The sequence below is a fragment of the Sturnira hondurensis genome, unplaced genomic scaffold, assembly GCF_014824575.4.
Source record: "Sturnira hondurensis isolate 20B ecotype Veracruz unplaced genomic scaffold, ASM1482457v3 Scaffold0010428, whole genome shotgun sequence".
Taxonomy (NCBI): Eukaryota; Metazoa; Chordata; class Mammalia; order Chiroptera; family Phyllostomidae; genus Sturnira; species Sturnira hondurensis.
The window spans coordinates 4,268,897-4,286,213 of NW_028083059.1; the positions used below are offsets into that span (position 1 = coordinate 4,268,897).

General features: G+C 36.7%; 1 protein-coding gene across 1 annotated transcript in view; it reads right to left on the bottom strand.

The window, feature by feature from the left end:
• Positions 1–360: 360 nt before the first annotated feature.
• The window catches only part of ZPLD1 (zona pellucida like domain containing 1), a 45,234-nt gene continuing 28,277 nt past the window's right edge, over positions 361–17,317 (bottom strand). Inside the window, exons 5-10 of the mRNA XM_037058903.1 lie at positions 15,233–15,330; positions 13,806–13,886; positions 9,020–9,191; positions 7,666–7,774; positions 1,786–1,815; positions 361–1,147 (exon numbers count right to left, since the gene is read on the bottom strand). Coding sequence (XP_036914798.1) covers positions 972–1,147; positions 1,786–1,815; positions 7,666–7,774; positions 9,020–9,191; positions 13,806–13,886; positions 15,233–15,330 — 666 coding nt within the window. The 3' untranslated portion in view covers positions 361–971. The remainder of the gene's footprint in view (positions 1,148–1,785; positions 1,816–7,665; positions 7,775–9,019; positions 9,192–13,805; positions 13,887–15,232; positions 15,331–17,317) is intronic.

Here is a 17,317-nt window from a genome sequence, read left to right on the forward strand (position 1 = left end):
ACAGCCAACACGTGCCGACTGGACCCAGAAGGGGAAACTGAGCACGGCCAAGTGAATAATGATCTAGGGTCACTTAGTATCTTTCCAAGGTTAACAACTATTTTTACTGTTTGTTCAGAAATGGACGCTCCAGTACATTTCCTCCCAGCTGGGTGAAAAATGTGAAGGGATTAATCAAAGAGAAAAAAAAAACATGGACACAGACAACAGTTATGGAGATTACCAGAGGGAAAGGGGGGTGAGGGTAGGTAAAAGAGGGTAAACGGGGTACAAATGGTGACAGAAAGAGACTTCAGTTGGGGTAAAATATACAGATAATGTATTATTGTACCCCTGAAACATATATAATTTCATTAAACTGTGTCACCCCAACAAGTTCAATATTTTTTAAAAGATATATTACCCAAGAGGTTTTTTTTAAAATAAATATCGTCAGACATGGAAATCAGCCAAAAATACAGGAGGTCATAGAATGAGTAGTTAAATCTCAGATGTCTAAATTGCCAAACCAATTAAAGCATATCCCCAGACTGAAATTATCTGGAACAAAATGAAAAGCAATGTTAATTTTAGTACTGCAAACGTAAATGCCATTGCACTGGTTTGTAATGCTCATAGGGAAAAATGTTAACAAATTTCACTTTCTTTAAGCCTATTTTTATCTCTATAACCAATAATTAAAAGAAAATTGAAATACAATAAAATATGATATCCCATAAGATCTAAGTCCTGAATATTGTGTATTTATTGCCAGCATAGTCATTGGTGCCATACAAATATGGCTGACTGCATTCATAAGTGACAACAGCAATATCATCAACATTTTTTCACTAGCATTTTGCTGAAGAGCTACACTTGAAACCTACCAAACCTACAAATGTCAAAGGCTGGCTGGTGTTCAATTCCGATGGAACACTGCAGTTACACATGGTATAGTTAGTGAGCCTTCTCTCCGCAAGGACCTGTAACAGTCAGTCACAGACTGGGTTCCGTATGCCATTCAACACCAAACTAGTGGGCGCCTTCCTGCGTAAAAGGGCCAGTGAGCACAGGAGAAGGGAAAAGCTCATGGCTCCCAGAATGACCATTCCCGATATTAGTGCGCTGGTGATGGCATTCAGCTGGAAAGGAGGTTCATTAGGAGTACCTGCAAGTAACAAAACAAACATGGAGGAAAGACCCAATATCAGACTCATCTTACCGTATCCCAGTATATACATGCAAGACTTCTGTCATCAGTATCTTATAGAATATCGGCATGACACTGGATCATGCAACAATCTGTTTGACCATATTTCAATCCAATGACTAAAGCATTATATGGTTTAGAAGCCTGGTATCCCCTGGGCACCCCCAAAATAGTCATCTATAAAATTCTATAAAAATTGACCAACAGGTCACATATGAGTTCAGAAATCTTAAATGACCTGCTATTAAAAAATAATAACAAACTTGTAAAAGCAGAGTTCAAAGTATTTAGTTGATTACAGATTTGCAACTAATCACAAAAAAACTTAAAATTTAAAATAATCATACTTTTAGCCCTGGCAGGGATAGCTCAGTGGATTGAGCACAGGCCTGTGAACCAAAAGGTAGCTGGTTCGATTCCCAGGGACACATGCCTGGGCTGTGGGTCAGGTCCCCTGTGGGGAACGCACTGGAGGTAAGAGCACATTGATGTTTCTCTCCCTCTCTATCTCCCTCCCTTTCCCTCTCTCTAAAAATAAATAAATAAAATCTTTTAAAAATCATACTTTTAGTTTCAATATATGTTACTTATCTTACCAAGCTGTGAATTGTTGGTTGGAGTCTCATCTGGAAGGGGGGGAAAAAGAAGAGCAAACTGTGTCTCCAAATATTTACCTATGTTTAGTACAGTTCTATAATTACTTTTACCAATGTGCCTCCTCACCTTCACCCATAATTTCCTAGAGGGAAGCAATAATAAAAAATTCTCCAAAACCATCCTGCTTTCCCATTTTCTCTTCTACGTGTGTGAAATTTCATGATCTATCTATTCCCCAAGCCCACGCCCTGCCACTGCCCTGGGCACTCAGTTATGATGGTGAAATATACTGTGCTGTATTCTTTTCTGCCAGCTGGGCTTCATCATTATCTCTTTACTCATGTTAGTGGGGGCAGTAATTGTTAACAGTTATTACATTTTTATAGCCCTATCCCCTGCCATTTGTTACTTTGTTATACAGAAATATTCATTATTTAGTGCCACTCTATTTTAAGTGTTGCCAATTTGCCCATTGTAATCTACAAAAACTTCATGTTAAGTTCCAAGAAGATAAATTCACACTTAATAACCAAATGAAAAGAAAACGTGATGTCTGAGCTTCGGTCGTTTTATTTGCCTCTGAGAAGTAAAATATTGAAGATGTTGATTTGTTCACTTCTTCCCTAACAAATATGATAATAGATGCAATGAACACATCTGCTTTGCTTCACAATTTTTGTTACCCATTCTGTAATCATGTAACAATTAACCCTTGAGCTTGTACAATGAGTGAACTTCATAGTTGCATTAAATACATGTGTATGCATCAGTGAGTGTTGGTTATTGGAACAATAAAATGTGTTCAGTGGACTGATTTTGGAGTATAAATATTATGACAATTAATATGTATGTAGCGCCATACAGTTTACAAAGTACTTTTTCATGTGTTGTCACATTTAATTCTCATAATAGTCATATGGTTTAGATATGATTGCTACCCCTATTTTACAGATGAAGAAACTTCCATCTGTCACAGCCTCCACGACAAAGTAAACACATGTTTAAATATAAGCTCAGTTTCTGCACCTTTCTTCTAAAATAACAAAAATTACCCAAGTCTGAAAAATATTTTTAGCCCTAGAGATGCTACAAAACTCAAGCTACAAAACTCTAGGATTGGTGTTTGAAACCACTGACGCAAGAACTTGGTGAGATATTTATGAAACATCTGACGCCGTTTCTGTTTGGAGATGTGCGTCCTGGCAGAAACGGCGGTCCTCTCATTTCCTCCCCAAAGGATGCCCGAAATCAACCGAGCGCCCTCACGGGACCCTTAGAATGGGGCGGTGCATTGTTACAGGGCTAAAAGAGAAACAGCTCCAATTTCCTTGTAAGGCACCCTCAGGAAAATCCTAACCTCTAGCCCACACCATTTTATAGACACTTTCTTCTCCTGGAAAGAGAGGGGATGAAGGAACTGTGATTAATTCCTCCAAAAGGTCCTTGTGGCCTTTTCCTAAGGCCAGCTGCCTCACTGGAACTCGGAGGAGAATGTGTAATACTCTAAAATGCTTTTCTAACAGTTGTTTTTCATTTGTAAATCACACTTATTTGCTCTAAAACATGTTTCTATTAAGGAATAATAAAGCCCCTTCCTTCTATGTACGTGTCCCAAAGTGCCCCTACTCTTCTCTCTGCCCCCAGAGGTGAACCAGAGGTCAGAATCTCGCCTCTTCTCCCACATTATCACCAACACTCCTCTAAGGACCATATCCCGGGTGTCACTCACAAGAACTTGGTTGTGAAAAAAAATCTCTGGGTGGGGACAAATATGCCGAATGAGCCAAACCAGCTCCGGGTTCCAGGACCCTGAAAATGAAACCATCCTACCTTTGACAGGTGGCCGAAATCAAGCATGTAATACCGGAATATTGTTGGGAATTGTATTTGATGGTGGATAAAGGTGGAGGGAATAACATTGTCTGGTGCCTTTTTCTGGTGTCCTTCGATATCAGTACCATTGTAATTTTAAAAAAAAATCAAAACTTGTTAAGCCCAAAAACGGGAGGTGGACATTTTCCAGAGATTTTTGGCACCACACACTTCTGTTTTTTTTTTTTTTTTCTCACATCCATTTGTTCTTAACATAGATATGCATGCCAAAAGAAATCTCCTGGAATTACATCAGATTAGAATACAAAAGCTGGTGGGTTCTTCAAAAAAGCACAAAGTTATCTGAGGACCAGAGGAGAAAGGTGGTAGCAGAAACCACACAGCTGTCCGAGAGCCAGAAGTGGCAGATAAACTCTCCTCCTCTGCTCTTCTCTCACGTAAGTAGTTGAAATAAACCAGGGGAGAATGAACATTAGTCCAAAGATACATGCAAAATGAATGTCTTTATCTTTCTTAGCATAAGCTACTTTTTACAAATGTTCAACTACCTATGTGGTAAATGGACCACATATTTCAAGTTTAGACCTTCTACCAGGGTGTCAAAATCATTTTCACTGGGGGCCACATCAGCCTCACGGTTGCCTTCAAAGGGTCTAATGTAATTTTAGGACTGTGTAAATGTAACTACTTAACAGTTAAGTGAGAGCTTGGCGCTGCTGCTGGGTACAAACAAGGTGCTGAGCTGGATAAAACAAGGTGGAAGGCTGGGTTCAGCCCTCAGGCCTTGTGTTTGCCACCTTTGCCCTAAACTTTTTACTTTTTGCCTTGCTATGTTTGTTCATAGTCTACCTCTGCTTTGAACTCTGAGCCTGTGGCCTGTTCCCTGTTGAACTCCAAGTTCCTACCAGAGCGCCTGTCCTATGTAGGGGCCAGATAAATATGCCTTGATGAATTAACCACCCCTAAAACTCAATGATACTAGTCGAACAAGAGTTTGGCTTGAACTTGTTTATGGGAATTTATGTTAAGAAAAATGACTAGTTACCATTATTTTCCAGTGACAGTACATTTAAATTTCCGTAATTGTACCTCATGATAAGCATTTCCTTACTGAATTATTTTAGTATTTGGGAGCATAAAAGAAGAACACTTAAGGAATTTTATGGATTTTGAATTTTAAGGATGTAAATTTTTCTTAAATCAACTTACAAAATGATTTACTAATGTTGGGTAAAAATATCCAGAATAGAGTTGATCTTATTAAAACACACAAAAAACAAAATTTCGGTCTAGGCTGGTGCGGCTTAGTGGATTGAACACTGCCCTGTGAACCAAAGAGTCGCTGGTTCGATTCCCAGTCAGGGCACATTCTTGGGTTACAGACCAGGTCCTCAGTAGGAGGCACATGAAGAGGTAACCACACATTGATGTTTCTCCCTTCTCTTCCTCCTTCCCCTCGCCTCTGTCTAAAAATAAGTAAATAAAATCTTTTAGAAATAATAAATAAAATAAAAAACAGGATTTCTGAGGTTTAACATCTTATTAACTTGACCTAAGCCAGATGTCTAGGTGAAAGGACTGGTTCAACGAGTTAACAAAGCAAAATCCCAAGTATCAGAAAGGTCTGAAGAGAGCAAATCAAGCCTGCAATTGGACTTCGCAATAGAAAGTCAGCCATGGGGCCTGAAGAAATAAATCCAGCTGACCTAAGGTAAAAACAGAGCGAAACCAAGGAGAGAAGGTAGCCTTGGTCATTAAGCAGGACATTAAGTTTATATTGGGTTTGTCTGTGGATGGATACAGCTGGACTTCTGAGTTCTGTTTTATATGGAATTTAAAATATTATTTTTGCATGGATATCATAGTATTCATGTAAATATCATCATGTATGGTTCTCTACATAGTGAGGCCACCATGATCACCCCAAAAATGAGGAACATCCATTTATCTACTTATGAGAACTAAACCACAGAGAGTGAGTGAGGAATGAAGGGGACCTTCATTTCATCCCCCCTTGCAGGGGACCTGCAAGATTTCAACATGATCCTTTGGAGGACTTGCCAGGGGGGAGACTGAGATGACGAAGCGACCGCCTTCGTGTGCTGGGAAACAAATGCCACCATTCTGAGGTGGAAACATGTTAAAATTATAAAAGAAGAAATCCGGGCATGACATTCGGGCATTGTGATTGAAGCATTAGCTCCTTGGGTGTTTTACACAGATAGTTCAGGTGACTGGATATGATATGGGTGAACCCCCCAAACTTGGACAGCTGGCTGGCTGTAACAGAATTAGAAACTTCTACTTGGTAATTTTTACTGGTAGTTGGTGGTCTTAGTAATTTCGGTCTTTTTAGAACTTATCTTACACTAGCAAATTATTTAAAATGTGTAACATTTAAATTTGAAAAATTAAAAATAATAAATAAATGTATTCAATTTGGTCCAGGTAAGAAGGAGGCTAGGAGGTTAATAAGGAGAAAAAGCTATCTACCCAACATGAATGGGGAAATGTCACTTTCAAGGTTCTTTTCTTGTAGCAAACTGACTCTAGATACACTCCATAGGAGTCAAAATGTCTTTACTGTGCCTACCCCAAAGCATTCCTAATAACTGGCCTCAGAGCTGACTTTCCTTGCAGTGTGATTCCATCAGCTGTATCAGGCAGCTGGACAGAGATAAGATTTGGGCCTTTCATAATCCACAAACCAATCATTTTCAAACCACTCAAAACACCTACCACACCCTCAAGGAGTGTGGACTGAGTTTGAAGTTTGATATTTAATAGATTTCTGCATTATTTAAAAGGCCTATTAGTTTGATTCTAAGTAATGCTATGTCTATACAAACACAAAGGAGTAAGTAAAGCTATTAATTATCTGGATTTTTTAGGCCCAAATCACTTTTGGCTTAATTGCCTATTTTTGGCAAAATTTTCTTTTCACTGTGGGGTGGGAAGCATAAAAGAAAAGATTAAGATAATCTAATTGCAACATAATAGGATTATGGCTAATATAAAATAGAGAAAAATTATTAGAATATAATTCAAACCAGAATTGCATTTTGTTTTGTTTGGGTTTTTTTGTTTTGTTTTATTTTGTTTTTTACAAATTTAGAACTATAGAGTTAGAAAGAATCTTTAAGTTTATTTTTTCAAAACCTTTATTTAAAAAAATTAAGAAATATTGCCCAGAGAAGTGAAATAAAATCCCAAGTCACAAAATTTGTTAAGACAAAAGCTGGAGTCACCCGGTTTTCTAAACATTTAATTCATATTGTTTACACTGCATGTCTGCCTTATTTTGGATGTCTGGGTTCATGCTGATGTAAAGCAATCTCACTTCGCAGGGGGAGAGAGAGAATACATGCATGCACAAATATTTGTGTACATATGGGTACTCATATATGTGTATAAACACATGTCTATTAGATTCATGAGTATGATGAGAACACTAGGTGGGGTTATGTAATATTCAGGATCCTGGAAGGAAACAAATGGTGCTCAAACTGGGCAATTTAAGAAGAGAATAATAGGACTATTAATAGAAATACAGGGGATTCACAAAAGGAAGAAAAGTTACTGGAGCTATGGGTGAGGGGTGGATACACAGAACTGAGAGAACAGCTCTGTGGAACTACACTCCGATTCTCTGGCAGCGCCACCTATTGGCCAAGACCAGCCAGAAACTAGATGGGAAGATCACCCATGGACCAAGTTCAGAGACCAATTTTCTGGAGTAGGTCAGGGAAAGGTATTGTAAACTAGATCCAGAGAGGCAAATGAAAATTTCCAGGATAGAATACTTGTGTGTGTGTGTGTGTGTGTGTGTGTGTGTGTAAAAAAGGAAATGTGGTATAGATGATATCGCCCTTTGTCCAAGTTGAGTAAACAGGAAAATACTGTGAAATTAGCATTGTTTGGCAGTTTATCTTGTCTCACAGTTCATTAGAGCTCTTTAGGAACCACTTTGAGTTCCCCTTAGAAGCCAAGTAACGAGCCATTTTGGAACTGTCTGTTATGGCCCACAAAATCAGGGGCACTCTTACCACTCCGCGTAATGATGGGCCCCGCCGAGAGGATGGCATTTCCAGAAGTGCTCTGGGGTCTCCAAGTGGTCCTCCTCCCCTCGTCCCTCCTTTCTCTGTGACTGCAAGTCTGAGGAGTTAATGAGAACAAATGAAATTCCACCCTACCACAAAATGGTTTCTTTATGGCCATTTGGAAAACAGATTCTTTTGGAAGAGATACCACATGTTTAATTTTATTCACTTAATTGTGCGCATTTATTTAATTACTTTACATATAACTGCTACAGTGTTACTTATCCCGGCTTGGTCCACATTTCTCATTTCCTCCAGTTATAGTAGTTCATCGCCTCATTAATTTACGGAGCTCAGTGGCTCTCCTGAAAAAGAGCTGTGTTTATCAAACTTCTCAACTTTTATTTCTCTCAAGACTTGGACAAATCTTTCCCCGAAATGTTGGTCAGTACAGAGCCAAGGTAATGTAGACTCTCCTTTTAACCCCTTCTGACATAGTTAGTTAGGACCAAACTAATCAATAACTATAAAGAAATGCATGGATTTGAACATAAATATAAACATACTAAAGTTCTTTCAAATTAAAAAACATGCCTGCATTTTTCTTAGGTTATTATTGGTGTGAGCACAGCAGGTCTGTCAGAAACATAATTTTTATTCACTAGTAAATAGATCTATATTCTATGTGATGGTTTTAGGCATTTCACATCCACACTTTTCGTAGCTTTTCATTTTTAATCCAGGGAATTCCCAGGTCGTCTGGCCTCAATCTCCCTTTCTGTTGCTGGCTGTGTCCTGTCCGCAGATTGCCCATCACCTTCCAGTCTGCTCCATAGCCTTGCTAAAGGACTGGAAGTTGCCTGGTTACTCCATTGTATGCACTTGTCACTCTGACTGTTCTTTGGCATGGGGTGTCTCTCACGTCTCCCACATCTTGATTTTGTGCCTTTGGGGTTCGTTCATCTCCAGGCACCGCCCAAGGTTCATCTCTTCCACCCACCCTCCCAATATCTCCTGCTTCATCTCTCTGACAATAGTGAACACTGTGTCTTCCTGTAGTCCGTGTCTGTCTGCCTTTGTGCCATAACATTTTTGTCTTGTTTCATTTCATGACTATTTCCTGCTTCTGAATGATAAGTTAATTGAATTCAGAATTCATGCATGCATCTCTGTATTCCCAATATAATGCTTGGCACAAAGTAGGTATTCAGTACATCTTTGCTAAATGAATGCATAAATCCTACTTCAAGCAGTTTGACCTGATGCATTTCCCCTCTCAATAAAATTAGTGTCTAGCATTTGATAACCTTTCAGCTTAGACCAATGTGGCAATTTAGAATAAAGTTGCTCAGAAACATACTGGCATAAGGAAAGGGCAGTCATCAGCTCTGCAGAGCTTGGTAACGCAGTGCAGGAAGACGGTGGACATTTTCTGATTCTTGTGCTTCACAAACCGGAACACTTCAAAGGAAAATCGGCCTTGCTGGCTTCTGCCATTTTCAATAACAGTGGTCTGAGGATCTTTGTCACAGCTACATTTTAAGGAAATGTGAAAACAGGATATTAATAGAAATTACCAGCCCATGTGGACTTGTAAAAAATTTCTGCAATATTAAGAGTACCCCACTACATTAACAGTTAACAAAATCATGCCATGTTATAGACATTTATTAAGAGAATAAGCTAACTCAACAGACATGACCTACATCATAAAACATAAATAGATCCGTTTCTGATTATAATATTACTGTCAAACTTTAGAAGTAATTTCACATGGTAAACATCCAAAAACTCTAAGTACACATAGTGAAAAGTCTCCTCCCATCTTTGGTCTGGTCCCTACCATTTGCATCCATACACAAACCTGCCAGAAGTGATCTCACTTGCATTGCATCCTCCCAGGATATGTGCAAATAGAAGCACAGACAATATACTTTCATCGTTCCTTCCTTTTCCAACAAACTGTAGCAGAGTCTATATATTTTTATGTCTTGCCTTTTTTTAAACTTAGCAGTGCATCATAAGCAGTCTTTCCATATCAAGGCTTAGTGAACCTCCTCATTGTTTATCTACAGTCGTACAGTATTCCACTGTGCACATGTGCTGGCTTATTTAGTTCCCTATTCATGTCCCCTTGAAGATTTTGCTATTTACAAAGTAAATAATAGGCAGCTTTATAATATAGCATTTTGTACATGTGCAGGGTATCTGTACAATATATCTGGGCTTGCCACATTTCCCTCTATAAATACTGTTACATTTCCTCAGGAATGTATGAAAAATCCCAGAGTTACATTAACAAAGCCTATGGGAAAAGTTTGGATTGTTCCGTTTGATAGGAAAAATAAACTATCCCTATATAATTTCAATTTACATTTTTCCTAGTAGAAATGAATACGTTCATCTTTTCATACACATTAAAGCCACTTGGTATGTCTTTCCTTCTTACTTTCCTTTAGAGAGAGGGGAAGGAGGGGAGACAGGGGAGCAGAGAAACATCCACCGGTTGCCTCTCATATGCACTGAACCCGCAGCCCAGGCGTGTGTCCTGACTGGAAACGAAACCGAAGACCTTTCACTTTGTGGGACAACACCAAATCGAGCCACACTGGCTAGGGACACTTGGTGTTTCTAAATTTGAATACCGTTTATGTCCTTTGCTCATATTTCTATTATTGGCCTTTTCTCTCTGATTCTTACTTGTTGTTTACACATCAGGGAGAGTGGAATCCTTGCTTGTTATATAAGTTACATATTGCTTTATTTTGTTTTTCGGCTTTGGGCATTTCTCACACTGTGAGTGTGTGCCCACGCATAGGCACTCATACAATTGATTTTGATATTTTGAATATTTTATTTGATGATATCTAGTATTTCAATATTTTATTTTGTGGCATCTAGTATTTGGGTTGAAGACAGATTTTCTTTACTCCAAAGTTTTAAAAATATTTCTTATGTTAATATGAATATTTTCTCCTATCACAGTTAAAGTTGTAGTTTTTACACTTAAATTAATAATCTATGTAAAGTTTATTATGGTGTATTGAGTGAAGTACAGATCCATGGCTATTTTTTAAATAATATCCATTACCCAGCACTATTTTAAAAATCTCTGTTTATCCCACTGGTTTGTGCTATCACAGTCTACCATATAGTATATTCCCACAGGTTTTGGATCTATTTCTCAGCTTACTATTCCAAATTTTTGTCCATGTGTCTACTCTTGCATAGTATCACATTTAAAAAAATAATTTTAGAATTTATTACTATAGTATCTGGTAGAGCCATACCTTCCTCATCTCATGTTTTGTTGTTGTTTTTTATGGATTTGTCCTTTATCACTTTTTTCTTGATTAGAGTAGCTTGTGATTCTTTTATGTTTTTTCAAAGAACTTAACTTTTTCTTTATTTTTTGCAAAATGTTGAGTCATATTTCCATTTCTGGCCCAATTGTTATTTAAGAGTTTTAAACTTGCAAGTGGTGGTCACTTTCTGTTTCCTAATATTGTTTCAAATTGCTAGCTATCAATATATAACTTATTTATTATGTCATTTAAATCTATATCCTTACTTAGTTGTTGGCCACCAGAACTAAGTTTCCTGAGAGAGGGTAATTAGTATCTTATTTTTATTTTATTTCTGACTATGTCTTTTTATACTTCCCCTAGTTTCCACTTTATGAAGGCTTTAGTATTATCCAAGGCATCCTTTCACTATGTTCATATGAATTTCTTTTAATTTAGAAAAGTGTTTCTGGATTATATTTTTAAATATTTGTTCCATTCTATTATTTTGGTCTCTTTGGGGGGAACCTGATTATGCACATTATACAGATATTGGATTCCTTTTGCCACCTTTTATTTCTACACTTCTACTCTAATCCTTTTTAATCTTTTTCCTTTCTATGTGGTTTTTTAATTGCATTTCTTATTTTTATCTTCTCTGTCCCACACTGTATCTTTCTGCTGTGTCTATTCTCCCTTGCACACCATTTAATTATTCCATTCTGTATTACATTCTGTTTTTCCCATTTCATCTAAAATTCTTCCAATTCCCTTTTCACATCCTTATTGTCTTACCTTTTACTGACCTATTATTTCTTGCCTGAGTTCTTATAATTATATCTTTATACTTTAATTACTTTTTAAATTATGAAACAAAATTATTGTTGGAATGTTCAATTACAAATCTATCTCTTCCATGGCAACATTTTCCCAGTGACTTTAATTCATCTTTAAATTTTTTTTCTGCCATTTTGCATATTTTTCTTGTAGTATGAAGGAACACTGCCAGAAATGCCCTCATTTGTCTACCATTCATACCTGAAAGAGCTGGAGTTTCCTAGACCTGTTTTTCTCAGAAACCCCTAGGGCAATGTGGAACCTAATTCCCTTCCTCAAGGGTTTCCCCAATTCAGGGGCTCCCTCCTGTTTTACAGTGACCAGCAAGTTTTCTTTGAAAATTATGTAATTGGGTAACAAGTTTTCTCTGCTCTCTCCCCTGAAGATACTCATGAGGGTATCAGCTTCGTGTTTCTCAGCTTTACCCTTGAGTCCATTCCACCATCCTCTCCTAATCTTAACTGCTTTTATCAACATTAACACATATCTTGGAACTTCTTTGGGCTTTCTTTCCTCCCAGTTTTACCAAACTGGCATTTGGGGGACTTCTTTTAGCTGTGAAGTTCACTCTTCTTTAGTTTCCACAAGAAACCGGAAAAGACTGAAGCCTGAGCTAAAGCCATAGTTATACCAAGGTATGAGTCTGATCATCGTAATCCACGTTATCAATTTTTGACTAACATAGACATTTTGGGAAAAGATAGTTTTCAAAACAAAATTTCCCACAATTCTAACATGCATAAATAACCAGTGTGAACATTTTAATGTATCTCCTTACAGTCTTTTCTATCATATATATAGTGACATAAATGATGTCAATTGTAAATGCAATTAAAGACTGATTTTTTCACTTCACATTTAATATATTTAAATTGTAAGAATTATATACTTTCAAGGATAGAAACATTGAGAAAACAGAAATAAAGGAAATAAAAGAGAATCAACATTTTTTCTAAATTTTTAATAAATAATTACACGATCGGGGTGCCTTTGTGAGCTCTCACTTTAGTGATTCTCCACAATTCACCTGTCGTTTCTTTATTGCTGAACATCGAGTATGTTCCTATGTTTTACTATTTAAATAGCACTGGTAGACCAGAAAATTATAAATATTTTAGAACATACTCTCTAATTTGTAAACACAGAATATGAAATATTTTAAGGCTTATGATAAATTTCCCCAAAATTTTGCCCAAGCTAACACTTCCAGCTATATGATGTGAATAGCAGTTAGACCATACCCTCTGAACATCATCTAAGCAGTGACTAGCCAATAAAACATACTCTTTTGGTTTCTCATCATATTACTCCACTCACGTGTCAATAAGCAGCGGCGATCTGAGCCAACTGTATTTTATAAACACAATTAGAATCCATTGCTTGACTCTCAAGTCCGTTCTACTGTCAGATAAAAATGCTGAGAGGGAACTGAGATGATTGAATGTTTTTATGGTCCATGCTCCCTTTCCCCAAATGTAGATTATATTCACTCTATCAATGTCTATGGGGAATGAAGCTGAACTTATGGATCTGATAAAAAAGGAGTGGTAGGCCGTTTCGTACTTCCGTATTAAATACTGATAAATGAAAAAAGCATTTTGGGATCTAAATTATCTAGACCATTGCTTTAACTTTACTCTCCTTTTGACATGCGGTTTGACAGTCTAGCTGTGGGTAAATAGCACCCTCCCATTGACATTCTCTTATTGCCAGTAATAGCCTCGCCATGCTTTTCCTAATACAGTGAAATATTCCCACATGACCTAACCATGAATAAAACATCTTTGCTAAACCTGACTTACTTTCAACTCTCACTCAACAACAGCCTTATCCGCATTTTGCATTGAAAACTGTTCTCAACTTTCGTACTTCCAGCTTTATGAGGACTAAAATTTCAAAATGTAAAAGTTTAAACTTAAATACTACAAAAGCACTCTATAATTTGTTTCGCTGATGCATGTTTTCCACTCGCGTGAGCTACGGTTGGGCCTTTGCTGTCAATGAGAGACTCAGTCAGACACCTACCTAAGGAAGAGGTCATACCGAATACCATCGTCTGGGTTCCCTGACGGGGTCGTGTAGCAATAATCCATTAGGACATTCCATCTGCAGGAAGAGGCAAGCATGACCTAGAGTCAGAACTCCTGACTGTTATGCACTAATGTAAGGCAAGAAAATATTGACAGATATCTTACCTAGTCGAGTATTATTAATTATTTGCAGAGGATTCTTAGTTATTAAAGCATTATTCTAAACTCAAATATATTTTCAAATCTGCAGTAGGATGATATCCTACATCAAATGAGATGGAGCCTAATAAATACAGTACTACACGAACACATACACAAATTTCATACCAGGCAAAAGGATGGTAAAAGCCTGAGGAAACAAACCCAAAAGCGAACTGCATAGATGCTTCTAAGTTCACTGTGAACAATGGCCTTTTGTGTCCAGGAGTTACTGTCTCTAACAGATGACTAAGTATATCCTAATACCACATTCAGCAAAGGAGTTCGGTGCATAAATTATACACTCTAACTTATACCAGAATCAGTGGGGGTGGAGTCCGTATAGACACCATGTTAAGTATGTAGAGGAAAGCCAGAAGGCAAAGAAACAGCCTTCCTCCACGAGACCTGGTTGTGCCTTTTAAAATATATCACTCCATTCCAACTCTGGTGTTATAAAAGTTACTAGTCCAAGGGAACTGAATGCCAGTACAAAGAAAAAGAGAACTCTACATTTAGTAAGACTATTTTTAAAATTACATATATCCAAGAATAAAAATACCAAGAAGACAGAGGGGAAAATTAAAGTAAAACCAAATTTCCAGAGTATACTAATCTCTTTAGGATATGAAGTTTAAGTAATAATATGTGAGAAACCCAAAATAAGTCATATCATGCTACACATTTTTATAGGGCAGGACTGGATCTTTAGCTTTTAAATTCCCTTTCAATTGATCATTCTGAACTTTCTAAGTATCATGAAGATTGAATTTTTTTTTGCAGAGTTGTTGCTGGGAATTGTTTTATATAAATTTGGCCCAGGTTCTTACAGAGGGAGTTATTTGACTTTTTAATAAAAGTTTATTGAATAGTAACATAGAGATAGAAAAGTGCACAAAACATAAGTGTCCATAAAAGGACCGCATCTGATAGATCCATTTTCAGATGAAAAAATTAGAACATTCTAGTATCCCAGAAGATCTCTTATGCCCTCTTCCAGTCACTACCCCTCCTTCTTTATGGAAAAAGTCATTTTCCAATTAATGACATAAAATGAGCATCACCCTTAATCTTCATAACTTGTCACTTCTGTTCGTCAGCATGCCTCGATGACGTGGCAATGACAGTATCTTTGAAATTAAAAATGAATGAGCTAACTTTTTGATTCGTGAGGTTTTAGGCAGCCAGATGTTTTAACCAGCAAAAGATTGAGTTTGAAAGTACCTGCCATCCAGATTAGTGGCTTGCACAGCTGCAAATACTTTGGTTTTTAAAGGTAATCCTATACTCGGGATAATTAACTGCTGGCTGTAGGTTGAATCCTAATGATGAAAATAAACAATCCATCACTGCCTTTTTAACAACAGCATATTTACCACTTAAAGCCATAATGTCATAAAAAAAACAGGCAAATCAACATAAATTTACCAAACCAACTCTGTAAAGGACCTAGTTCATCTTCTAGTTTTTGTCAAAGCTGTCCTAACCATATCCAAATAACAAATTCATTTCCATGCATAGCTCTTTTTTCCCTAGTTTACCATATATGATAGTAAATGTTCAGAATATTTAAATATACCCAATTGTTAATAGTCAATGGTTAATATTTTCTTTGTTGGATATTCAACTATCAACATTTAGTCTACTTAATTTAAAATTCCATTTATTTAAGAAGTTTATTTAAAGTATATCTTTGTTAGTTTAAGCCCCTCACTACTGGAGTTGTATATCTTTGTACACGCGATAATATTTACCCAAAATTACTCATCTGGCAATTGGAAGTTACCAGGTTTAATAGAAAACCACAAACAAGATCAACAGGTTCTCCAAGTTGCCAAAATGCATGCCATAGAGTTCCTGACCCAAATGTCTTGGTGGTTGCTTAAAGAAGGACAGATACCTCAGGATGGCATTCTACTTTTTTATCCATATTTGACACCAATGCTAGAGAACTTATTTATATCACTCCCCAATGTACAGTAGATTGAAGTAGCAGATTAGAAATTAAAAAGTGACCTTTTCCACTTGTTAATAAAGAGAAAGGAGGATAAAATGTAGAATACAAAAAAATCTCCTAAAAACGTGAGCTGTCAAATCATTTCATCTGGAGGCAAATTATTTCCCCGGACTCAGTAACTCGGAAGATACTGTCATTTTGCAGCAAAGGCATCTATTTGATGTTCATTATGAAATATCAAGGTCATCAAGCAAAGCAAAATACAGGGCGTACTTTCTTCCAAAGGTGGAAAAGGAAGCAACAGATTTTGAATTTTTAAAATTAAATCACTTATCGTTCATTTTTATGCTTCACTTGTGAAAAAGTTGCATTCATGTGAAATATTTTATTTCCCTGAAAGCCAGATAAATGAAGGATTATATCCCATACTTATTTTCTATATTTCTGTGATAAATGATACTGGCTCTTCCAGCCGGTTCTTATAGATATTTTTACTTAATTATTTTCCTGGCTCTCTTTTCCAGGTTCTCCAAGTAACCCCTTCTTCATTAACTATATAGCACTTTCCACTTACATATACATTGATACTGTTCAGAAGAAACTTGCTTTCCTTATAGGTGTTATACTGTTAAGTCTCTTGCAAATGACGTGGTTCAGCTGAGGTTTAACCATGAATTATCATTTTTTTCTAAAATTGTTTCTAAAAGGTAATTTGCTGTCTTTATTTTGGATCGCTGCCTTTATTCTTATTAGTACAATATTGTCCCCCCCAAATTATATTTATTTTAGATTTTTTCTTCAACTTTCAAAAATATTCATAATTAGCATAACTTTATCTTAAATTTACTGTTTTTTTATCTATTCAGATGACACTAATATTTAGATACAATTCAAATTCACAAGCTCATGCTCATTTTCCATCTTGGGAGAGGAGAAAACTGATATATTTATATTTCTCAGAAATAAAGCCACAGTACAACTTGAAGCAGGCCACGTATATGGAAATTGCATAATCAATACAATCCTTACTTTTTTTGGTAAACTTTCCTGAGTACATTTACTGAATCTAAGAATACACACAAAGCAACAATTGCACTAAATCCAAATTAGGTAGGTACAACTTTCCTCTCTAAAAGAATAATCAGAGAATAGGAGTAATGGGTATGCAATGCAATTTTTCATCATTCCTGAAGGTTAGAAATAAGAAACTGCATGTGAAATAGGAAAATGTAGCACCTCATGATTGAGAAGGAATATTTAATTTGAAAGGCTATAATAAAATTACATTTGGGTAGCTAAATGTTAGTGTTGAAAACAAATGACAAGCATGATTTGGGGTCAATTAGTGAAAG